The 25,775-nt window shown below is 36.9% G+C and overlaps 3 protein-coding genes across 7 annotated transcripts; 1 reads left to right on the top strand and 2 right to left on the bottom strand.

Annotated features, from left to right (window-relative positions):
- Positions 1–5,337: 5,337 nt before the first annotated feature.
- LOC117918881 (EPIDERMAL PATTERNING FACTOR-like protein 2) lies at positions 5,338–6,717 on the bottom strand. The gene is made up of 3 exons (XM_034835843.1): positions 6,127–6,717; positions 5,997–6,034; positions 5,338–5,898 (listed from the first exon to the last, which is right to left on the bottom strand). Exons 1-3 carry the CDS (start codon positions 6,233–6,235, stop codon positions 5,650–5,652), a joined length of 396 nt encoding a protein of 131 aa, XP_034691734.1. The 5' UTR covers positions 6,236–6,717; the 3' UTR covers positions 5,338–5,649.
- A 6,774-nt stretch (positions 6,718–13,491) lies between these two features.
- On the top strand, positions 13,492–15,159 carry LOC117918757 (probable xyloglucan endotransglucosylase/hydrolase protein 7). Its single transcript, XM_034835643.1, has 4 exons — positions 13,492–13,727; positions 13,862–13,962; positions 14,083–14,279; positions 14,460–15,159. Exons 1-4 carry the CDS (start codon positions 13,550–13,552, stop codon positions 14,848–14,850), a joined length of 867 nt encoding a protein of 288 aa, XP_034691534.1. The 5' UTR covers positions 13,492–13,549; the 3' UTR covers positions 14,851–15,159.
- A 1,131-nt stretch (positions 15,160–16,290) lies between these two features.
- LOC117918755 (E3 ubiquitin-protein ligase FANCL) lies at positions 16,291–23,511 on the bottom strand. 5 transcript variants are annotated; one of them, XM_034835640.1, is made up of 11 exons: positions 23,185–23,511; positions 22,831–22,902; positions 21,145–21,215; positions 18,805–18,883; positions 18,660–18,668; positions 18,441–18,555; positions 18,298–18,355; positions 18,120–18,200; positions 17,492–17,622; positions 17,285–17,408; positions 16,291–16,793 (listed from the first exon to the last, which is right to left on the bottom strand). In XM_034835640.1, the coding sequence occupies exons 1-11, from the start codon at positions 23,197–23,199 to the stop codon at positions 16,715–16,717; spliced, it is 834 nt and encodes a 277-aa protein (XP_034691531.1). In that variant the 5' UTR covers positions 23,200–23,511; the 3' UTR covers positions 16,291–16,714. The 5 variants fall into 5 exon arrangements, with proteins under 5 accessions (XP_034691531.1, XP_034691529.1, XP_034691530.1 ...); XM_034835638.1 differs by having other exon boundaries at positions 18,660–18,734; positions 23,185–23,508; XM_034835639.1 differs by having other exon boundaries at positions 18,120–18,191; positions 18,660–18,734; positions 23,185–23,504.
- Positions 23,512–25,775: the final 2,264 nt, after the last annotated feature.

The raw sequence follows: 25,775 nt of genomic DNA, 5'->3' as shown, positions 1-25,775 counted from the left end.
TCTTTGTTCCCTCTAGGATCATCTTTCTGAGTGATAAAAATATACATATGGTAAGGCTGCCCCTTCTTAACTTCTAGTGCAATATTTAGCCCTTCAAATATTGAATGAAAATAGAACATGGATTTTTGAGCTTCCTAAATTTTCATGTATTCCTCTAAATTTATTTTTATATTTTAATATTCTAGATAAAGATTAAAGAAAATGAAAATATTAAAGTTTCTAAATAATTGTTTATTATATTTGCTTTTTGCCTTTTTGTATTTTTTTCAAATTAAAATTAAATAAGAGATTTTGGATTTATTTTAGACTTGAAACATGGAAGCTCAGTTTTTGAGGTTAGGATATCAAGCAAGGAAAGGAATTTCCTCACTTGTGACCAATGAGTGAGTATCTTATTGGTCCAGAGATGTCATACTATACACCTTTTTCTCTTAATCAGGTTCTTATGTTTACTGCTCCTTTTATTTCACTGTAATACTGTTTCTACAATCACCCAAATTATAATCAATATTAAAATATGGGAAATTGGGGAAATATGGGTGGTGGGATTTTATGAAAATATTGAGAAATATTAAAATGAAATTTTAGATGAAAAGATATCCCAAAACTTATAAAAATGTTAAAATATAATAATAATAATATCACGTGCATCAATAAATAAATAAATAAATAAAAATTTCTAAGTGTGTATTTAATAGTAATCTAAAATAAATGTTTTATTCATTTTATGTTTAATAGTTTTTGAAATTACATTTCCATTATAACGAGTCCCTTTAATATCAAAATAAAGATTTAAGTAGTTCCATAACATTCGAGGATAATGAAATCTTATCTTGGTGGAGACAATATTAATACCACATTATAAAGTTTATATAATACTCACCTCGAGTGTTTCATCCATGAAGAGGTGATTAGTAAAACTCGAAGCTCATTTATGTACCTTTTTGAAATCTTTCATACATCCCATTTTTCATATTGTATAATATTTGTGTAGGAATGTGATTAGAAGTGCGTTTGGGAGCGATTTTAAAAAATGTTTCTTATATTTTTAATATTTGAATGATAAAAATTTTCAAATATTAGAAATATTAAAAGTGTTTCCTAGAATCACTATAAAACAAACTCTAAATATATCAAAATCATCATAAATTTAATTTAAACTTATATTTGGAAATGTGAATTTATAAGGATGCATGTCAAACCATATTAAATATTAAACTAGTATTGAAATTAAACTAATTATACAATTATCTTTAACTAAATAAATTAAATTTAATTGAAATTGAATTACCAAAGAATATAAAATAATCTAATTACCATTAAAAATACAATTGAAATTTAAAGTATAATTAAAATTGATTATACATACAACGGATGCAAAATAATTTAAATATGAAACTAATATTAAATAATACAATGGAAACAAACTAATTTAAATATGAAACTAACATTAAATTATTTAAATTGAATTATAATTATAATTTACAATATTAGTAATTTAATAATCTAGTCATTATTGAGGCTTGATTTGTAGTTAATGCATAACTTCGAAAAAAATCTTAAAAATTATAAAATTTTGAGAGAAATTACAAAAAAATAAAATAAAATTGGAGCAATAGGAGAATTTCAAGTGAATTATAGGTATAAAAAGATAAAAATGAGGTATTTATAAAATAAAATAAAAAAACTTGGACCAAAGTAATCATTGAAAGGCCAACTAATGGTTAGAAATTAATTATATTCATATGAAAATTTACTATTAAATCATAGAAGTTGTAGTTGGGTAGTGTCTAAGAGCAATTTAGGCTCTTGAATAAAACTTACAGAAAAAAAAATCACAATAAATCGTTGATATTTTGATTTGTGTTATGCTACTTATTTCATGTTCTTCTTAGTTTCTATTTTGCCATTAATTTGTTGAGTTTTTGCCCATTTTCCCAAAAAATGGTTGGGATCAAAATTTTGCACCTTTTTATCATGGTAGGTGTCACATTTGGCAAAATCACCACCTTTTTTTTTTTTTTTTTTTTTGTCTAAGAGTGAGGTGCTAAGAATAAGAACCCTTTCTTAGCCAACCTTTCCCAAATGTCCCAACAAAAGCAACGTTAAGAGGCACTCAATCACGCACAAGAATCCTTTCCAACTTGTGTTATCACTCAACGAGGATTACAAAATTGTTAACTCACCTACAAATGCTTTACAATTTGATCAAACATTTCTACAAGTCTTTCTATCATGTAGGAGGCTATTTATATATGTAGAAAGTGATAGTTGTGCAACTGTTACAACTACCTAACTAAAGATACCCTTTCAAATCAAGGTGTCCCTTTATGCAACCACAACTATCTAACATTCCTCTTGTTATGTTAAGGTTGTAGCACAGACCTCTTCCCAACAAATGCAATTTTTCTAAATAGGCCATCTTTCAGTGCCAACCATTCCTCTCAAGTTGCCTCTTCAAGGTGCCTTTGTTAATGGGTGCTTAACAAAGTGCCTCTTGCCTCCTTACAAAGTGCCTTTTGTCAACAAGTCCCCCGCCCCCCCCCCCCCCCCCCCCCCCCCTCGATACATCATTGTATTCTACCCCCACACGTTGATGTTTACCCCATGTCATGTCAAGGTACCAACGACATGTTGGTGCTTTGTATCCATATCAAGAGCCATCTATTGTAAGGCCCTCCTAGCCTTGCGATGCACCACCATGCCTATTGGTGTAGTTGTTGCAACAACACCTTAGGCCATGTCTAAGTCTTCTTGGTCACAACATTGAGCTATGACATTACACCCATGACTTAGTTGTTCTCTTGCATAAGGCATTGTGCCCTTGTGCCATGCATAGTCATTTGATCTAAGTGAACCATGTGTTTTGCTATCCCCATTGTGTCATAACATTGCGTTCATGGCTTCACGAATCGCCCCAATGCACAAGATTGAGTGTTTGTGTGTTAGTATTTAGAAATGATAGGTTATATCACACCTCATATCATTACAACTATAGGTTACATGCCATACAAATCGTAGAGCCCATGTGTACATGCTAATATGTCATCCAAGTGCCATGGACATGCCCAAGGTTATGCCACAATGCTTTCTTAGTGCGTCCAAGGCTTGGCCTTGGTGTCCTTTTGAGTCACCCACCATTTAAAGAGCATTTCAAGTTGTTTTGAAAGTTTTTGGAGGAGACATCCAATCTTCATAAACCTCATGTTTCATCTACACCATCACCATAGTCACATCAGAGCAAGCATCTAGGTGCTGAAGATGCCTAAGTACGCTTGTATGTGGGTGTGGGTTAGTGGGTGTATGGGCATATGCATGCAACCTCCCAGCATCCGTGTTGCCGCCTCACTTAGCTTCCCAAGTGATGTCCTACAAAACCACTGTATTCCTTGTTTCATTTTAAGAATCCTCATAGGTGTAAGGCCTACTCATGAGGTCTTTTAGTATTGGCATCCAAGTCAAGCGGTGAAGGGATTGACAATAGGCTAATTCATCGATCTTAATCCTTGATTAATGTCAATGGGGTGTGTAGAAAAAAGTTTCCTTTCTATAATAGATTTGTCATTCTTATAAAATTATTTTTAACCACATGTCATCTCATCATTCAAATATGAGGTTCATCTCCTTCGAGATCTGACTTGTGTTTCTTACAAAATAAATCAATATAATATTCGTGTTCATAAATCCATGTAATGTCCGTGTTCATGCTAACATGAATTGTCTTCTTTATTTTTAACTCTCCTTTAGTATACTTTTCCCTGACACATGATGCTTAGAGATTAAGTCCGTACTCTTGAGACCTCCAACTAAAGAAGACGAGCTTCATCATCTCGTGTTCCCATGAACAAGAGCTCTAACCCTGGTCCCTTAAATCATGACAAACCATTGATGACCCTGGTGCCTTCATTCATAAGAAACCATTGAAAATTAAATCTCAACTTGGGATAGATAAAGCAAACCGTGGTTAGAAAACATGTCTATTCTGAAACAAACCCAAAAATCTTGATCCCACATGGAATAAATTTTTGTTCTAAAAACCTGATCGGAAAAAGTGTTTGAAAAACAGTAAACAGAAATAAAAAGAGAAAAACAGAATGTAAAGTAAAAGTAAAAGCTCAACCCTGGTGTTGTATCATCACTCAGAAAAGAGAGAGAAAAAAAAAGGTGGGTGGGATTGATGTAAGTGCAAAATTCGTACTTGCACGCATGGAAGTAGTGGTGTAGAGTCACGTCTGTAGCTGGAAAAGTTGGATTTGAAGTAGTAACAACTACGACTGGGATTGACCACAGATAGAAATACGCCCATGAAGTATCCCATCATTTCATCCTTAATAACAGAACCCACAATTCACTAATGAAATCCGCAATCATCACTCTTCCGACTCCCACTGGCACTTTGATCATTTGTTAGCAATCAAAAAGCTGTCCCTTTCTCATTGCTTAGGCAAATTCAGATTAGCCTATGCCTAACTGCCCTTGCTTATTTATCTGTACTTTGATGACTTGATTTGTCACTGGGTCAACTCCCTTTCGAGCTGGTTGCACCAATTATGGTCTCATTTTCCTAGTCTCTCTCTCTCTCTCTCTACTAGCTCAGATCCAGAGTGAGCAGCTCCACAACCCCAAGGGCCATTATCAATTTATCAGAATTCCAGAAGTTGGTGATTTCTTTCACGTCAAGGAATATCGGGACCGAGCTATTGGGGAGGGTCGGTAGCTAGGGCATGTAGTAATTAATGGGGCTCACTGTTCCTTTTCTTTCTTTTTTTCCTATTTCTTATGTGATTTTCAAGGACTATTGGGACCAAGCTACTGGGAGGGTCGTGCTCTTTTCTTTTTCCTTTCTATTTTCAAACAATAACGGCTATATTAAATTTCATGAGTTCGCTATACAAAAAGTAATCTGAGATTATTATATTTTAAGAGATTAGTACCGGAAATTTCAGTATAAAAAAGACGTTTTAGTCTTGAATGGTTGAATTGTTTTTATACTGGGAGACGGTGTGATTTTGAGTTTACTGCATGAAAGCGAAGAATGTGAGCAAAAAGGAATTAGAACTATGGATACTGGGTGGAGAGCTGGAGTATGGTGAAGCCAGATGGATAGCCTAATTCTTTTTTCAACTCAGTCCAATTCTTCTGTGTCCTCTGTTGGAGTTGTTACTGGCCTAGATTTTATTTGTAGTATGACTGTGCCTATGTTTCTGCTGCAAATGTAATTTTCCTGAGAAAAAAATAAAAAAAGGAAAAGAAAACACATTCGTGCACACACTCAAGTCCATATCTGTAATGCAGAAGTTTGAATAAGATAAATAATATGATCAGACTCCATCAATGTCAGTTTCAAAAATCAGAGAAGCTGCTAGGCATATGAATACATTAATATAATAACATTAGCATTAGTAGATGCTAATCAGGATTAACTTACAGGATCTAGAGAATTAGACAAGAAAAAAAAAAGGGCATAGAGAAAAAAAAAAGCAAAACAAAAAAACAAGGATAATCCTACAAAATGTGAAACCCCATTTGAAAAAAAGGCTCCGAAAAGAGTGGAAACATGGCTCAGGCTTAGAAGTATCATTCATATATCTACAGCTTGGGTCCGAATTAATGGGTGTTGTTCACCATTTCTTTGAATTGTCTGTGGAATCAGGGGTTGAAGACGAAGTTGCCACACTTGCATTTCCAACTCATGGGCTTATAGTTGGAGTTGTCATCACCTCTGGAGTAGGCAATAGTACCAAAGACTGTTGAAGAGTTTGTGTTGGGAGTCTTGACTTGGGGGTTTGCAGGCACTTGAATGGCTTCACAGTGTCCGCATGAGTTGCACCTTCTCTCGCATTTTGGTGGCCTTGAACCGATCTGAGCTCTCACAATTGCCTTCTCTTCACTTACTGGCTATCCAAATCAACCAAAGTCCAAATGGCCTTCATTAATTATAATTCGATGAGTTAACAGAGAGGGGTGACAACTAAGAAAGGGCATTTATTTCTCACCTGGGAAAATCCAACTGGTTTGAATAAGACTGCTCTACCTGCAACCAACCACAGCCAGTAAATTTCACTTCAAATTGCACTGACAAAGATAATATTTCTATTCTCTGCAATTTGCATGTGGTCCACTTACCTTCAGCCATAAATTTCAGTTGGGTCGAGCTTAAAATCAACAGAAAGAGAAGATAAATGGTGATGTAGCGAAGTCCATGGATACTAGTGAAATTGGGACACCAACCCATTTCAGATACACAGAGAGATGGAGAGTTGTTCTACCAAGTGAGTGAGAGAAAGAGAGGAAACAGGATGGAGGAGAGTAAGAGAAGCTAGTTAATAAGAAGGTATTTGGTGACTGAGGAGGCATAACAAATATGCATAAGTGTTAATGAGAGGAAAGGAAAAGGTCAGTAGTGATTGAATGACACCATAACTGAAGGACTCTTTCTCATTTGAGATGATGGAACGTGGAAGGACAAATAAGGATTGCAGTATGGCTAAAAGATAGAAGGGAAGGAGACCCGAAAAGGGAAGAACCTCAACCTCGGTTGATGAGCCTCAGAACAACAAGGATAATATAAGAAAGAGAGAACAGTAGTAGCAGAAAGATTAGATGGCAACAAGAAAGACAGAGAGAGAGAGAGATGACAAGGACCCCCAACAGCAAAAAACCACACCAAGTGCATGGATGAGAGAGAAAGCTCTTACAAACGGACAGGTGATTACAGCTGTGGATTTGGGTTTTCGCTTTCCTTCAATTTCCCGTATTTTTGTCCTTCATTTTGGTTTTCCTGTGGTGGTTGGCCTGAGCAATCCCACCACATCACGCCATATATCCATCTCCCCACTAAAAAAAGAAACAACATATACTTTCTCGTGCCACATCTTTTGATCATGATCGCCTAATTACATCCACCCCCGTCAATTTTTTTCCCCCTTTTTAGGCCTTTTTTTTACTCCACCTCTCTTCCAACAATAGTCTATGCTTAAACCAATACTTTATTCCACCGTAACTCTTTTTTGTTTCCCAAGAAAGTTGTGAACTTTCTCAAGAAAGTTTAAACTCTTTCTGGATATCAGAAAAATAATACTATTAAACCGATACTCTCAAGGCTTTCCAGATACAGGAATGGAATACTAAAAAAAAAAATTTGAAACCCAATTTTGTGATTCAAGTTGAAGGCTTGGATTGAATGTGAATATGTGGCCCATAGGATGTTAAAAAAACCCAGCTGCCATCTTTCTGATATTCTGTTGTAATGATAGAGAGATGAATGAGACATGGAGAATAACTAAATGGGTGCTAATTCTGGCAGGAATGTGCAATAGCTTTCAAGGCAAAAAAGGTTCCTTTCTAATGTGAGGACAGAGAGCCAGCCAAAACCCCTAGATCCATCTCCACCCAGCAGAAGTCACTTTCTAATTCTAGAGGGTCTCGTCCTCTGATGCCTTAAGAGCCATTCTTCACATTATCAGCAAACAACCAAAGGTAGTCGGCTTCTATGATCTTTCGTGGCCATAATTCCATCATGAGAGTGGATTGGCTTCATTCAAGTGTGTATCTTGGTTAGCCCAATGGAAGGGGCCTGATCATGTGGCCCAAACTCAAATCTTACACTATCTCCATTATTATTACCTTCACAAATTTTGTTGTGACAACAACGTGACCAAGGATATTTCCCTTGAGAAATCTTGGGTGTGACAACAACGTAGCCTCCTGAATCTTGAGGCGTAGGGATGTTTTGCTTGCCAATCTTTGTATACCACATTTGGATGGTAAAAGTTTGTTGTCGCCATTGGGTTGAATTCATTTGTTCAAGTAAGTTCATCCAAAAGAAAATCTCAGAAAAGGCTGAAAATGGACGTTACCTTATTAAACCAAAAACAAAGCCAATGCCAGCTGGATTTTCATTTCCATTGGTGACGGCAAATAAACGGAAAGAAAGGGGAAACAGAGAATCCTTTTGCTGGTGAAGATGGCATCATCATGTCTGATCTTAAAGCCATCATAATCTCTTTCATCTTGAATTAAATTCTTCTAAAACGCCCTTTACTCCATGTAAAACTCAAATGCGTGTAATTAATAATCAAAAGGAGGAGAATTAGCAAGTAATCCCCTTCTTACTTATGTAATTTCAATGTGTTTGTTTTTATTATGAGTGGATATTCTGGCAGAATTTTCCGGGATAATTAGTACTGCATCGCATTGGTTGTTTCACCTCCTCAGCTACTGTTGAGAATTGTGCCAAAAACTCTTGTTTCCCCGAATAAGCCAAGTGGGACTCTTTCTGCACCTTATTGAGGATGGTCATCCGCATAAATTGCTTCAAACAGAGTATAAGCTATTGTAAAACAAAGGCTTGGTTTCATTTGGGGTGGAAATGAAGAAAAAAAAGAAGTGAAGAAGACAAAAAAAATATACTTAATTTGGAGTGTATATTGTGGGCCAAGGCCCTCAAGCACATCCCATGGGATTGTGGGGCAACCATCTGACTCACTCAGACTCCCAGATTGGATCGGACTGGAACCTTTAGAGGATATTAGTCGCAGTTGTGATACATAGAGCAATACTTTGAACCACAATTCTATATTCCCTCTCTGAACCTTGTGGGAGGCAGTTCTCTGGCGACAGAGAATCGGTTCACCTGTGATAGAACCCTATACTGCCTTGGAGAAATTCTGATTAACCAAACAGCTAGACTGTGGTCCAGAAAAATTAAAATAGGCATTCTAATTGCAAAAGTCCTGCAAGAACTAGTGAGGCAATAATTAGTTTCTTCTTCTAACTTTTAATGTAGAAAGAGAACTGTCATCTGACTTTGATTCACAGAAAAGTTCTGTTTTTCATAGAAAAAGGCCTTTCAGATTTTAGTAATTGTTTCTCCCCATGACACTTAAAACCCCATCATCTTTTGTATGGATATGCACTTTATCATGATGGCACGCTCTGCATGGACATCCTTCAGGATGCATGGTCACCTTACCATCATTCAGCTTTGCTTTAGTTTTGTGTTCTTCCTGGAACGTGTATTTACATGTGAATTCCAGGTTTTTTTTTTTTTTTTCTTGGGTTTATAGCTTTTGGTGGCGTGAATGCTATATCAATGGATGCCCATAAACTGTTGAGTATTTTGAAACAATGGCGTAAAAAGTTAACAATGACCCAAGCATATAGATTTGGGGTGTCAGAGTGGAAACTGTCTTATTATTGTAATGCAAACCAAAATCATAAAAGGCATATGATATACAGAACTTTTTGCAGAGGGAGAAATCATGAGCGATCTGCAGTGTCTCAGAAGTCCTAAGAATCTCAGAAAGAGGTTGACATCAAAGATTGTGGTGTGTGGAACAGAAAGGTAACAAAAAATGATGATGAAAAAATGGGAAAAAAATAACTAGAGAGCAGGTCCTTGCATACATTACTCATTCCAAGCCCTTTCTTTTTAAACCCACCATCCTTCCTCCTTCCTTGAAGCTTCCACATGTATTATTTCCACATATCGTTCTAGCCATTTGTGGTTACACGAGCATGTAATAGCTACGGTACTCGCAGATCAATCAAATTTATCGCAAGTTGAGAATGGTACACGCCTCATAAAATTCTCTTTTGTAGCCTCTGTTTTACATTCTTAAGCTTCCCCAGTAAAGCATGGCCCGGATATATTGTCATGTCTATCAAAACTCAGTACTGCTTATCAGGTTGGCCTTGGATGCATGTGCTATTGACCAACTGCATAAATGCAATCTCCTTCAATTCTCTCCCTTTTCCTTTTTCGTTTCCTTTCCATCCCCACCACCAACGGGGAACTCCAAATTGTGGGTCGGCGTTAGTTAAGAGATCTCTTTGGTCGGAAATCATGATCTGAAATTTGTCATGATCTCAGCTCTGTGCGTTACACACCTGTGAAGGTGTCTTGCCTAATAGGCTAGACCTAAAGCCAAATTAGAAATCGGTAGGCTGCCGAGAGCCCCCCACATTGTCGGCAAACTTTTTACATAAACCAGAAAGGAAAGGGAAGATGTTTACAGCATTTAGAAATGAAGTAGGTATCAGTTATCACATCCATAACAAGATAAGCTCGAATAATGTTAAAGCAAACTATGAAACAGCCATGTATAACAAATGGTCCAAATCTCTCTTATCCATTGGCATGTGGGGGTGATGATGTCCCTCCATGGCCCTACTCCTAAATGGAAAAGTTAGGGGAAAGGTCATTTACTATAAGCGACTGGATGTACTTCAAAACAAAGCACATTAATTGCAAAAACGAAATATCTTGTATTATTTTTGTTGATCATACAGTAAAATTGCTAATTTGCTATAAGCTCCTCCATGACTGACGATGACCCTCCACGTGAATTATTCGTTCACCTGTGGGACAACAGCGCATGGATGAGGAGAGTCAATAAAACAGAGCGTCTTCCCAATATCATCAATGCCATGCCCTACACTTCTGTATCAAAGTGATTACCATTTAAGTCAATACACTGTATTTCAATACCCATACATCATTCCCCCTCACATACCACCTGGCTGATGCCGACGCGGTACCAAAAAACTTGGTATATGTACCCATCCAATCGTGTGTGTGATCCATCTGGGACCCTTGATTATATCCACCCTTCAGAAGGGGAGCCCATTGATGGATAGAACTTATCTGCGTGATAATGGAAATACTAGTACATATACTGACGGTGGACGCGGGTTGATCAAGGGAAGAACATTCTTTAGCGGCTGATGGATCCACAGTTGAAGTATGGGAATATTGATAGAATTTTATCCTAAGTGAAGATTGAAGCTTTCAAAGCATCAACTTATATTCCTATCCCATCGTGATGTGTATGTTTGTTGGTAATTATTAGTACAAAAAAGGTTGGAAAGTCGAAATCTGTAAGAGTATCTGAGAACCTTCTTTGCTATACTGGCGTTGGATTGTCAAATCTGTTCGTCCTGATTACAGGCAAAAAAAATTTAAGTGAATGGAAACACTGCTTTCTGGACCCCAGCTGCAAGTCTCCAACCAGTTGACCCATGTTCTAAGCCAGGTGAAGTGCTTGGAAAACCAAGGCCCATGTGCTTATAATTCACTTCCGAGCAAGGTTTGGTGTTCTGTGCAGTCAAATTAAATCACCAAGAGACTTGAACTTCTATTGACATTTATATTGAGTATTTTATTGTTCTTTGGGAGAGTGAAATCCTACAACCAGATGGTAGTAGTTTGAAAATTTTGGGACCTCAAGCTTGGTTGATGAAAAGTTATTGTACGAGTAATGAGTCCCACCCTATAATTTGCGGGTTTCATTCACAACAGTTACTTATGGGAATAGAATTGGAATTTTGGATTAAGCTTAGGTCTTTGATGTTAACAAGAACCTGCTCAACCCAGAAGAACCTGTTCGTTAAAGGGTCAACATATCGATGAAAATGCCTTGACAAAGGTTTGGACAGATCGAGCACAATCATCCACTCAAATATTATCTCTTAATACTAAATTCATAGAATAGCCAATTGGGTAGGGTTTTTTCTTTAAAAGCTTAAAAACAACTCTTTCAAATCATCAAGGAACAAGTTAAAACTCTTCCAGCGTGATGGAAAATAAGAAGCTTTTATAGGGTAGCTTTGGGGAAAAAATAATAAAAGTTATGGATGCCAGGAATGAACCCAAGGAAGTGATGGAGAGTTGCTTATCCTCTTAAATACATTTAATAGCTTCAATGAACCAAGTCTAAATTAGTAATGGGATGTGTCCCATATGTGGCATCAATTATTGACCCAGCATAGAGAGGCGGTTGAGAGGGTCAAAATCTGGTACACCCCAAAATTATTGAGCAGATAAGGGTTCAAAATTATGGGCAATCAAAATTTAGGGGCATGGCTACATAGTCATAATTAAATACAGGAAAATAAAGTTAGTGAAGATATATAATGAAGACATGATAGAATGTGTAATTGGTGGATTCAACAGAGGTTAAGTGAGGATCGAACAATGATAGAGTGTTGAAAAGGCCACCGACCATTTTCTACTAAAGTCCTCTCGGCCATCAATCAACGTTAGGACTATGTAGTATGCACGATATGGACCAAAGTCAATGCGTTTTATTTTTTCTGATTCCAATTATTGTCCTGAATTTTGCATTGATTTAAGACTTAATGCTCTAAAACGCCCCTTTTGGGGTGTTTAAAAAGTGGTTTTTAAATTTTATTTATTTAATTATAAATGTCGTTCAAAGATGTGAGTCATGATGAAGATGAAGATCAAGATGAACGAAGTCAGTGTATTGGGAGCCAGCATTTTCGAGCCAATTACTTCAGACACGTGTTAAAACTGGCTTCCAATCAACAATCTTTCCTCTCCGACAGATTCGAGGAAGGAGGGGTCTATTCATACCTTCTCACAAGGGGTCTTTCACCAATCCTGTGTTTCCACGTGGGCACTGATAAAAAGAGGTTCTGCTGTTAGGTCGCGGCAATTCATAGAAAATGTGGTGGGTTCCCTCTTGAGAGTTTCGTCAGCCACGTGCCTTCTTTCCATTGGTATCATGAACAATTCTCCTTTTCGACCTTTCTATTCTCAACTTCACGGCAAAAGTGATTTGTTTGTCTTTTAACAATAGTATCCCTCTTTTCAGTTCATATAAGGGCTCGTTTGGTTGTCCCACAATCCAAAATTTCTTTTTTCATTTCTGCAAATATAGGATGCAATAATCCTACCAAAAAGGAAGAAACAAAGGAAAGCTCAATTATTTGTTTTTTGATTGGTTTTGAATCGAACACGCCCCCACAAGAGCGGAGAAAGAGACTGCAGTGTTTGAAAAACTATCCACAAAAGAAGATGGATCGATGACCTACTATGTCCAACTTCAACCCAGACTGTAACATGAGGCCCTGCGTTACTCAGTGGGCCTCAGCTCTCAGGTACCTGCTAATTTCCCTATCAGATATCAATCACATTCTCTTGGCTGGCCACAGGAATATAGCAAGATTCTCACTCTTAATATCATCAACTTGACCCTAGATTAATGACAGTCGGACTGAATTGATAAAACAAAAATGTCAAAAAAGTTAACTGGCTGGAAAGTGGTTTATGTCCAATCAAATGACCCATAGTCTGGTGTCACAGTGACGTTAGGTGCGAGTTAATTCATCATGGTAATCCTCTCTGGATTTATCATCATCAACCTTACTACTATTCTTCTAAAAGGTTGTGGACATACGGGACATTAGAATTCACATGTAATTTTGCAGTACAATAGTAAAGGCCCGTTAGAAGGAAGATAGAAGACTATAATAAGGTAAACGCTAAAAGATGGAAGGAGGAAGACAATCAGAGATGATACAACAGATAGAGAATTGGGTAGAGAGGGATGAATGGCGGGGCCAATGACGGGTTGTGATTAGCTGTATGAAAAGCAAAGCTGTCATGGCATTATCCAGTTGAATGCAGCAGTCCCCATCATTTCTCTTTCCTTACTCTCCATCTGTATAAAACCCCCCACACCTTCTCTTCTCCTAAATCATCACTAGTTATATTTTTCTTTTCTTTCTGTATAACAAAATCATGGGCATATCACAAAATGTCGTGTTTGCTCTTTTCTTATGTTTGGTCGCATTTTCTCCCTCAGTCTTCGGACGACCGGCCACTTTTCTGCAAGATTTTCGAATCACGTGGTCTGATTCCCATATCAGGCAAATCGAAGGAGGGAAAGCCATCCAGCTAGTCCTAGACCAAAATTCGGGTAACACTTTTCATGGGTCCCCTATGTGCTTTTTGAGTAGTGATCGGAATGTATTCTTATCGGATTTTGATCAAATGGTGGCAACTTTTAAGTGATTTTTTAATGGAATACACTTTTTCTTTTTTTCTTTTCAGGATGTGGGTTTGCTTCCAAGTACCAGTACTTGTTCGGGCGAGTTAGCATGAAGATCAAGCTCATCCCTGGGGACTCTGCCGGAACCGTCACTGCCTTTTATGTGAGTTTAGCATGCGGTCGAACACCTTCAATTTTCTGTTTCAAATGCTGAATGAATGTCAGTTTTTTTTTTTTTTTGACTGGCTCGGTTTTCACTTCTTTGCTTTGAATTGTGTGGCAGATGAATTCGGACACCGACACAATCCGTGACGAGCTGGACTTTGAGTTCTTGGGAAACAGGACCGGGCAGCCTTATACGGTCCAAACCAATGTCTATGCCCATGGGAAGGGTGATAGAGAACAAAGAATAAACCTTTGGTTTGATCCTGCTGCAGAGTACCACACTTATTCAATTCTTTGGAATCATTATCGAGTCACGTAAGTCTAAGATTTCACAAATACAGTTAACACACAAATAGCTAATGAATGGGAGCTTGAAAGAGAGAGGGTCAATTACTATGTAATGGGGTGGTCGTATCCAATAATAGTAGTAGTATTTAAAGATAATAATGATTTGATTTTAGTACTGATAATTTTTGGTGGGTGGTGATATTGCAGTTTCTATATAGATGAAGTGCCAATCAGGGTTTACAAAAACAATGAAGCCAGAGGCATCCCATATCCAAAGCTGCAGCCCATGGGAGTGTACTCCACATTGTGGGAAGCAGATGACTGGGCAACAAGGGGAGGGCTGGAGAAAATTGATTGGAGGAAAGCCCCTTTCTATGCTTATTACAAGGACTTCGACATAGAGGGATGCCCAATGCCAGGACCCGGGACTTGTGCCTCTAACCCTAATAACTGGTGGGAGGGAACTGCATACCATGAACTCAGCCCTATTGAAGCCAGACGATACCATTGGGTCCGTCAGAACCACATGATCTATGACTACTGCACGGACAAATCGCGATACCCGGTTACCCCACCGGAGTGTGTCGCAGGCATCTAAAATCCGATGGCCAATTTTTCCTTAATTGGTAAATACATTCATGCCTACGTACGTACACACCCTCATACACTTTGTTGTGTGATAAGAGCCATGCATATCAGGGGGTATAGAGGGGATAAAAAATAATATTACTTTTGTTTCGATGGTGATTTTAGTATGTGGTTGAAGCCTAAGATTTGTAAGGTTTGTTTTCTAAGGGTGGGCAAAGGGTCAACTTCTATTTGTAAACCATATGTGTCTGTATTTGCCGATTATCATAAGTGCCAATAAAGCTTCTGCCTGATTGTGAAAGGGATGCTTTTTGCTTTATATGAGTTTTCTAACGTGAAGCAAAAAATTTCTTCACCTCCAGAGTTGAATCTGAACCCAAAAGTTTGACCTACTCTACAAAATGGACCAAAAGAAAATAATGCAAGGAGATGGTCCATCCTGTTAGGTTTCTCTACTACCATACTTTTTACTGTACATTTATTATCATCCAACCTGAACAGTATTTCAGTAGGCTGATCAAATGAAGTATTTCAATTCATCATCTATCTTTTTTTTTTTTTTCTTTTTTTCCTTTTTTGAATAGGTTTTTAAACGGGTCGGGGAAAAAATCTAATATTATTTGTAATTAATTTCTAGAATTGAATGTATCGTATGATCTACATTGGACAATGTGCCAATATGTTCACAGGTGTGAACACAATACGTTTGATACATTGATTTCAAAGGGGTCGGGAGAATGATAGGGACTCGATTTTTAGAGAGTGAGACCAAAATACTAATCAAATATTCACACCAGTCAATCCTTTTACTGGCGAGCAAGGAGAAAACAAGACCCGCATGGCCAATCACAACTTAAATTTTCCTCTTTTGTCAATGCTTGTTCGACAGACATGAGAAACACACTGATGAGGTTAATGACAAATTTGACCGCAAATTTATGTTCTATCATTGAGTTTTTTCATACCATACCTGAACTTTAGTGAATTGCAAATGAAGATATTGAAGGCAGGGGCACAGTAAGGAAAATTTTCCAAGTGTCAAAAAATATTCTTAACACTGAAATAGACAGGAGAAAAAAATTATTAGACATATCATCAAAGAGGTGAGATGAAGAGAAGGCGCTACGAGTTTAACAGGAAGATATTAAAATAGGGACCCGGGATTCCACTGGGATTGACGGAGTTTGAGAGGACGAAGGACCATTCAGTGCAATTATAGCCACCAATACATCACATTTAACGAGTAGTAAATATGGGTGGGTGTGGGTTGTGCTGACTCTGGCTGCATATCGTCTGACTTTTAAGGGCATCATTAAGCCGCGAACGTAGATGTGGCTGCACGACCTCCACAACGGCTCAATGAAACGCCCCACCAGTCAATTTCAATGGATATTGTGATTGTATGCAAGATACATATGCAACTAATAAAATGGGCTCATCAACAACAAGAGGTTCAAAAATCTTAAGACAATGATAATTTTGATGGAATAATCAAGTGTACGATCTAACGGATAAGGCTAGTACAGAGTCCTGATGGAGCCAAAGTCACGCATCAATCGGTGAGTACAGAAGTGAGTCAGCAGTGACTGTGCAGTCTGTACATTACATAGGATGCTGCTTAATTTTAAAAATAATAAGCATTCCCAGTGTCATAAACTTAGAATTTAATCAAACAAAAAAATTTGTCTGCTACGTTCCAAAGGCAACAGCCCTCCACAAGCTCACCTCCAGTGGCTTATGGATTTGGAATACCAGAAATTGGGTGGAATTATGTGTGCTTTGTCGGGAATTCAATGCCTCTAGCTCTCAGAGCTGTGATCATGCAACGGAATTATCTGGAAGTCTCATCTGATAAGTTAATGACAGTCCGGGATTTACTTCCTAGTGTCACTGATTTTGACTGCAACAGGATCTGAACAGTAGGGGCAATTCCCAAACAGAACATTAAATGACCTGCAACACAAGCATGCACAGGGACCATGAATCAAGTAATCAAACAGCCACAGCAAAAAAAAAAAAAAAAAAGATGGAAAAGAAAATCAAGGAAATATTTGGTAGCCGTGCTAACTTATGAGGTACACAGGACACATGCCGACCTGGACCTGCCAATACTCTCATTGCTTCCCAGCTAACTTAGGATTCTTCGTGAGTCATAAATTTTGCTCCAGCCCAAAATAACTTTGTAAATCAAAACATCCACATGATCTGATTGGGACCGGTGGCTTTGGGGGTGTCCAGGGAGCAAGATGAGTGGGAAAAAATGATTGCAAAAATTGGACTAGCAAGGGGTTATTTTTTAAAACCAATGGAAATTGACTCTCAATTCTGATTTACATAGCATTTGAATATGCAAAAACCATTATTGAGGATTTAGATTTTACATAGCATTTCAATGCAAAAAACATCATTGAAAAAACCACAAAGCTACCAAAAATTCTACGTACTGCCTTGTTGTTGTGATGGAACGCAACCAATCCCCAAGACAAACACTGTGGAAGGCCCTACTGCAACTGGTATTCTCACATGTACAGTCTGTTCCACTTCCACTCTTAGCACCAAGCTCTTCATCTATGTTAAGCACCACACAATAAATAATTAGATTGACAATATGTAAGTTTCAAGACTTCTAAAGCATGTGCACACGACATTACCAATGGGAAGAAATTGAGCATAACATATTCCACATTCAACTTGCTGTTCATTCTTGTGAACATCTGGGGGTCCTGGCAATGAAGTCTCCAATGCACTAGCAAGATTTTCAACGAGTGATTTGTCCTTCACCCTAGGCAATAAAACAGAGTGCATAAAAATTGTATTATTGAGGAAAATCACTAGTGGTCAATCTGTCAAAAGAACATTAAGGAAAATGCACTTCCAGATAGCATTACTGATTCAATCATCTCAGTTCTAGTGGGTTACAAATTGAACCTAGTTTTTTATTGCTTTATCCATGACTTGAAGATATCTTTTTAAGTGTCCATTGTGAGACAAACTTTTATCTAATAGAGGTTTTGAACACAACATCCAGGCTGAAACTCAGGAGCTCTCCAAAAAGAATTAATTAACTCTTGTGTGGTTTAAAGTTAACAAGATGTTTAATTTCAGACAGTCCAGCAGAGGAATTAATTTGTAGAAGTTCATGGAAGAACAAAGAAATTCAAAACCTCGGATTTAACAGTACAAATATTTCACATACTTTATGAATCAAGGATAAGTTGTAAATGCTCTCAGAAACCATAATGCAAGCTTAAAAACCAATGAAGAAATTTGAGTGTGTACCATCTTTTGCTATTTCTCCTCCACTTCTTTCTCAATGAGTTTACAATTGGATCTGATCCCATAAAACGACACCTACCACAACTTAAAAACCCATTACTTGATGAAAAAAAAAAAAAGAGAGAGAGAAAAACAAGCTAGCAGCATTATCCACAGTAAACTATTTGAGATGAATTCTTACTCTGGTAAGGATCTTGGATCATTCACATTTATAGACAACATGATAAAGCAATCATTCCCTAAGAAACACAAACCTAAAAAGTATTAATTACAACAGAAGGAGATGAAGAACCACCAATACAGGCGCAATGAGAAATTGCTCACCTAAATTGATTTCACGACATGATGTTGCTCGAGATGGCTCTTTTGGATAAACAACCCAAAGAGATTTATCAATATTATCCAAGGTACACCAAAATTCCTGAAGCTTCTCCAGATGCTGGGAAAAATAATAGTGGCTTCAGTAAATGGTAAAAGCGAGAACTCGTGAACAAGAAACCAAGGAAAATCTCATAACTTGCTTAAGCAACTAGCCATCAGTACCTCTTGAAACTGCTGCACGACATGTTTCAGTCTTGAGTTCACAGACCATTCTAAGTTAAAAGTATAAGGCACATCCTGAAGAAGAAGTAAATATATTTAAGCTGAATGAGCTACTTCACATACAAAAGATAGGAAGGAAACCAACCGCAGAAATTGAAGGTGGACATCTTGGATAGGCCTTTTCCAATTCAATTTCCATAATATGTGCTCTTCCCTTCTTATCTCTAGCATTCAGAAACACAAAACCATGAGTCTTCAACATAAACAAGCAGGGAAAACAAAGATGAATAAAAAGAAAAGAACACCGTGGCATACAACTAAACAATAATTCATAAACAGGCAACTGAAAATTCGGCAGCTTCCAGTGTTTCACTAGAAACAATGTGCTTTTCTTATTTTAAGAAGATATTGACTCCATGAGATCCCTTTATATGTTGATACAGCACCCGGTTATGACCAGTTACAAATTCATGCACTCATGTTGGTACCATACCACAGATGTTTATCCAGATCTACAACAGCAGGTCCTTATCTGGTGCAAGTGTTTCACAGTTTAATCTAATATGCATCCCCAGCACACCATATCTTTTTTTTTTCTTTTGTTATTTTGATAGGTATGTATAAATTAATAATAGGGACAAAGTACACCAAAGTACACAGGACGTGCACAAGGAGCACCTAAATGAAGGCCTCAAAAGAGCGGACACAAAAAACTGCCCTGACTCTTAACAAAACCCCACCCAATCTACAAAATCAAAGGCATTAAGCCTTCACTTATGTGCATGCTAAACTAAGATGAAAGATTACAAAGGAACAAAACTTTTATCTTTTGATCATTCTGTTCCTTATTTTTAAAAGCTTTCACCCCATCCTGACTCCTAGCACACCATGTCATGAAACCAAGTCAGATATAAGTAGGAAAAAAAAACCTGCATCAAATCAAGGTTATGGGAATATACATTAATATGCACACACAGTTTGAGAAACATTTCATGATCTCCTTGTTGGTTAAAAGATTGTGGAGCGTTAAGAATGCAGACACGCTATATGTTCAGTCAGACATGAAAGGAAACCACTGCCTATCTAGAGACTTACCCTGGTCATGGTATCTAAAACAAAGCATTTTGAAATTGCCTCGGCCTACTATATTAAGGTAACTTGCATCTTTCAATAAGTGGCATGCATTAAGCTAATCACATTATATTCACCATCCAAGGCCTTACATCATAATTTACAGCATTACTGTTTGTGGGTTTCATAACTACCTTCCAGTGTACAAGTTTGTCCCAAGCAAATGGTTCAATTTTATCAGAACCAGATCAAGAAGGGCATTTCTACACTGAAATGACCAGTCCAATATCTTCCTAAATAAGAAACTCAAATAGGCTGTTACCCATGGTTCTTGAATTTATCCTTACTAACTGCTGCTACGCATATCCCAACCCTCAGAATAAAAGCCTTAGTTAATAATGTACTTTTCACACTTGGTCTAAATCATTACAATGAATTTTCAAGTGAAAAAACAAAAAACAGTTTGGTACAAGATTGAAGCTAAACTATGCCGATGGAGTGCTTATATTATTAGTTGAGATCACCTAATAATTAAATTGGTTCTTCCAAATTATGAAGCAGAAGGACTAGGATTGAAATGAAATGGAAAAGAGAAGTAGATATGTGCCCCTAAATCATAATAAAATCATATCAAATCTAACACAAACCAAAAGATTGGTGGTTTCACCATAACTATCAGTTGGAAGGTTTGAGCAATTAACCAACTTGCAAGCAAAAATAGAGAGGAGATTATACATTAATACATGGAGACCTCAAAATGAGTGAAGTACCCATGTTTAACATGTGTTAGAACCAAAATCCATGGGTTCATGTACCACACTCCTGATTACTTTATTTTTATTTGCACGATTTCTTATTCACATATATCCATAACCAAAATTGGAGTAAATTTAATAATGAAGATAGGTCTCTCATATGACAAGAAATGTTGATTTATTTAACTTATATGCCATTGAATACTTAAACATAGAACAATTTTCATAATGCACATATTCAATCTCCAAGATTTGGCTTTCACAGCTCCAAATTCTGAGTCCCAATTCCAAGCATGGGTTCAGTGAATCCAACTCCAGCCACAATATCCTCGACAGGTGTTGCATTTGGAAACTACATGAGAATCCATCTACATATAAAAAGCAATCAACATATAGAGGAGGTAGGCATTTGGTCGTGCTCTCCCTCACAATCTTTAATTCTAAGGATTCAAAAGATAACTCCAACTGCCCTATTTTTTGCTACATTTATTCCACATACATAAGATAGCATGACAAGCATAGGTTCCATATATATCCTGCCCACATCTTACTGCCTTTCTTCTAGCAATTTTGAATCAATAAGGAAAACAACATAAAAGAAGGCAAAAGAAACCTTGGATTTTCTTCTGACGATGAAAACAACATAAATTATCTCTTACAAGATTTGGAAGCTAAGAATCATAAGATCATGATCCAACTTCACCAAATGCTCCCATCCAACCTCTTCTATCTGTGTATTGAATGGTTGCAACTTATGATTATCAAATTAGGATCTTAAAATGCATATAATTTCTGGAAAAGTAAAACTAAACGCATTGATATTAGAATCTCCAAGAAAAGATCTGGGCGGTTGATTCAACAGAGAGTTTGGATAAAGGCCTTCACTCAAGAACTTTTGCATGCATTTGCCTTAGCATAACTAAACAATTCAAAACTAGTTCTACCTTCACATTTGCTTGGACATTTATAAGAACATCACACATTCTTTCTCAAATTAAACAAAAAACAACAACAACTTGCAGGAAAATATGATATCATCTACCATGCATCTCTCTTTTTCCTTTTGATGCTTGGTTGAAATCAAACTCTATGTCCACAGAAGCTACATGTAACAAGTGTCCATTTCTAGAAAACTTCAAGAAATGCAAACAAGATCAAATAGAAGTGTAGAGAAATATAAAACAGAAGTTGCAATCTGTCTCACTCACTCAGAATCACATCAGGTAGGTACACCACTACATTATTATATCATTAGAAGCACAATTTCACACTATAAGAACAGAGAAGAAAATAAAAAGGTTATCATATGACCAATGTGGAACCAAATAGATTAGCCTTTATACTTTATATTGGTCTAACAGGAAAAAATTCACATGCACCAAGATTTGACTGGCTAAACCAGCTGCCATAAAAAAAATACCAGCGATGTCAGGGAAATCAGTGTAGACTGGCCAAATATCACAGGTTCAAGTATGTCTCATGTATACATCACCACAACCTTTTAAAGGATGTGTTCCTAAGTGGATTCGGCTTCTAAAGTCTCAAATCTTAGGTGACATTTGTTTTATAGGGAAATTAGATTATGAAAAGTAATATGCAAATGCTGCTGAAGAGGAATGATTAGCAAAGCCATGGATGATGCTCCATATATAAGAAGATATAATAGGTATTCCCCAGAAACCAACTTCAATTCAAAAAAAATAAAAAATGGGCCAACCTTCTTCTTTTTGAGGGATACAGGATTTGAATTCAACAAAGTATCTGCTTTTGTGCCAAAATATTACTAATGGAGTTCCCTGGTGCCTATCTCACAAATCTAGTTTTCCATTGAGCACAACTTAAATTATTTCTTGGACCTCAGTTGGAAGGCACATATAAGGGTTAATCCATTATGCTACAAAATGGATTTGAGGAATGGCTATATTGAATTGAAATAAAACAAATTCAAAAATGACATTACAAACCTGCATTGAGTTTTTGCTGATAAGGGAGAAAACACTGGATTGATTTGTCAAAAATGAAATATGGCAGTTTAGCTAAACATTTAGTGTAAGCAATTAGATTACCGAGACTGTAATTATATAACAATTTCTTGAAAAGAAAAACAGAACTAGAAGAGACGCTAAGCTAAAAGAGATTCCTAAATGGTATCAAAACACACTAGAACTGGAAGAAAAATCAGAAAGAAAACACTAGAAGAACAACAGCTAAAACTAGAGGAGATGCAAATACAGATAAACCATACGTAAAGCCAGCGAGTACGTCTACATGTGTAATTGATTTTATTGTAGGATTCACAGATGAAATAACAAAATTGTTTTATAAGTCTATCGCAGCTGAGTTACCTCTGAATACACAGAGCGGCAAAAAGATGATGAAAGATCCACCTCTCTGCATCTCACCTTTTCAGTACACTCCTACAAGTAAAACCAAAACAAGGTGATTTCATCAAATGCATTGAACCATGACATGTATGGAATCTTTTATCAAAACATCAACAAATGTTCTTCCGCAATCCAAAGGATTCGATTCCTGAAACCATTGATCAAAGCTTACGTATTGGTATGCATGAATCAGGAACTAATCAATCGGTCAGGAATCAATACTTGGTTTCAAGAAATAAGGGAATGAGAAATCGAGAGAGAAACCAGAACATTGCAATGCAGATGCCCAATCAACTTCAAATTTCCAAATCTTACCAAGCTGATGTTCATCTTCCGACTCTGGAGCCAGAAACAAGAACAAGAAAGGGGCTTCTCCTCTGTGCTTGCTGATTTAGGGTTGAATTGCAACCCTAAATTTGAAGTCGAAGCCAACCTTGCTCATACAGTGTCGTAAATTCTTATAATTTTACGAAAATGAAAACGAAATACGTGTCTATGTATGAGTAATTATTTTGTGTGCCTCGCTGGATGATCTTATCAAATGTCAAAATACAAAAATTGGACCGAGTTAATAAACTGGACTGATAGGGAAAAGGGAAAGAAAAATGTGTGGATTAACCGTATATTCTTTTCTTGATTTAACATGGTATATTATTAAAATAATAGTATCCCTATTTTGATTCTTGAATTTTAATTCAGAGTTCATAGATATTTTAATATAATTAAAATGTTTTATTTCAATATATATATTTTTTTAATATCATTTACTTGGTTTGAGAGAACAAAAACTAAAAAACAAAAGAGAGTTGATAAAAGAAAAACTGAGAAGCAAACGAGACATGAGAAGAGAAACATCTGCACAACCCCAACTCTCAACTAGACAAGAATAGAAAGAACCCCAGCAATCATCCAACAGTAAAGCAGCCCTCGTTTCTCCTCATCACGTACTAATAAAACAAAAGCTTATCCAAATCACAAATATAATATACATCACGCGTGTTGTTGCCTTCAATAAATATTACTCCCTGCCGCTCAGTGTGGCTCGCTCCATGAATTCCACAAGTCCAGCGAAGCTTCTAGCCCACTCTAATGGGTGATGGCGCACATTAATTTATGTGATCGGATTTATCTTGAAACTAAATACTAAGTCGCTAACTATTGCGGGCTTCAAGATAAGATGGTGCATGTGAGGCCAAGCAATAGTGCATGCATGCCTTTGCACCAGTAATTAAGTGGAATTGAAGGCACGCCCGTATTCATAGGCAACAGGCATGCAAGAAAAATCATTTTCAGGCGCACCAAAGCAACAGACAGGTACTCAGGCATGTATGCAAAAACATGTCAGAGCAAAATAAAAAATATATCTATATTAATTCTTTATCTTTAAGTCGGAATGGAATACCAACATGCTATATATTAATTAGAAAGTTCAAACAAGAACAGAAGGAGCCACAGATTCCTTGGACCTATTAATTAATTAAAAGTGGGAAAAAAAAATGGGAAATCCTATCATGCTAGCTCTCTCTGTGCCTCTAGCTATCTGTTATGCAGAGGATTAGCTCCTGTTGGGATGCCTCTCTTGTCTTCCAAAATGTCATTGCAAGAAGTGATATTACAAGGAGAATCAAGATGGCTGAAATCGGAAAATTCTTCCCCAACTGTGAAGGATTGGGACTTGGCAAAAATCAGAAGAACCACCAGTAGTGTAGCACTCAGGGTACCCAGATTCAGCATTCTGCGTGCTGAAACCATAACAAGACTATGATTGAAGGTCTGGCTGACCAGACCAGAAACCAGATGGAAATTCAAATCTTGTTGTAGTCACGATACAGTTGGCAGTGACTACTGGAAGTGAGCAAACGCTAAAGAGGTAATTAGACTAACACTACAATTGCCACCACTAAGAAGAATGGAAGAGTAAATGCATTCTGCTGACAACTGACAAGACTCTGAATCCGACCAATGGTCATGACAAGAAGCCGTTCACTTCTCAGCTGAGTGGAAGTTCAGCAGATGCATTCTTTGCATAGAAAATGCTCTAAATTTGAGTACCCATTGCCATTGACCATGAACGTCACTCCTCAATCAAACAGTACTCAACAGCGACAATGTCCCCTCTCTCTAGTGAATGGTACTTGCCTCCCCCTCTCTCTAGGGAAATGGTACTTGCCTTGCCTCCATCAGCATGCCACTCTCAAATCTCAATGCTCAGCTGGTCTCCCGAAGATAAACACTGCAAAATGATGCCACAATACGGAGGAACCTCCTCCTGTGGGACGACGTGTTTGTATATATAGCAGAGGCAGTTGGGTACGAAGGGAGACTATACAGCAGGGGCTTCTCAAGTGTCAGGATTGTTCATGGTCCTAAGATGTAATTAGGGAGAATTACCAAAAGGGTAGGCCAGGTATAACAATGACTGGAAATGATAGTATCTTTTAATAAATTTTTAGGAGGAATTTAATAGACTTAGTATATTAAAATTGTCTTTTAACTAAAACTTTTAAAATTCAAAGCATTTAAAACACTTCATTTAATTTGTCAATACATTTATGGTACATGGATCTCACATTTATTATAATTATTGATATTTAAATTTTAAATCAAAATTTTGGGTTTAACCCTTACAATTATATATGGGAGAATTGTGTTTTCGATCCAGTTTGACCAAAAAAATTAACATTTGGTTCATATAACTTCCATAATTGATGGAAAGGATATGAGATGTTAAAAGACCAATATATCCTTCAAATTTCTATACATTACCTTTTAAGGATATAAAATAATGATGGACTAAAATACCCAATGACCTTTCACATAATCTTTTTTTGTCTTTATTGCATCACTATTAATGTAACAATAATAATTCTATTTTAACAATTTGGATTTTTCATTATTTTAAATTT

This window comes from Vitis riparia, chromosome 7 (assembly GCF_004353265.1).
Source record: "Vitis riparia cultivar Riparia Gloire de Montpellier isolate 1030 chromosome 7, EGFV_Vit.rip_1.0, whole genome shotgun sequence".
In the NCBI taxonomy this organism is placed as follows: Eukaryota; Viridiplantae; Streptophyta; class Magnoliopsida; order Vitales; family Vitaceae; genus Vitis; species Vitis riparia.
Note: the sequence above shows the minus strand (reverse complement) of the source record. Positions and strands in the feature narration are given on the sequence as shown.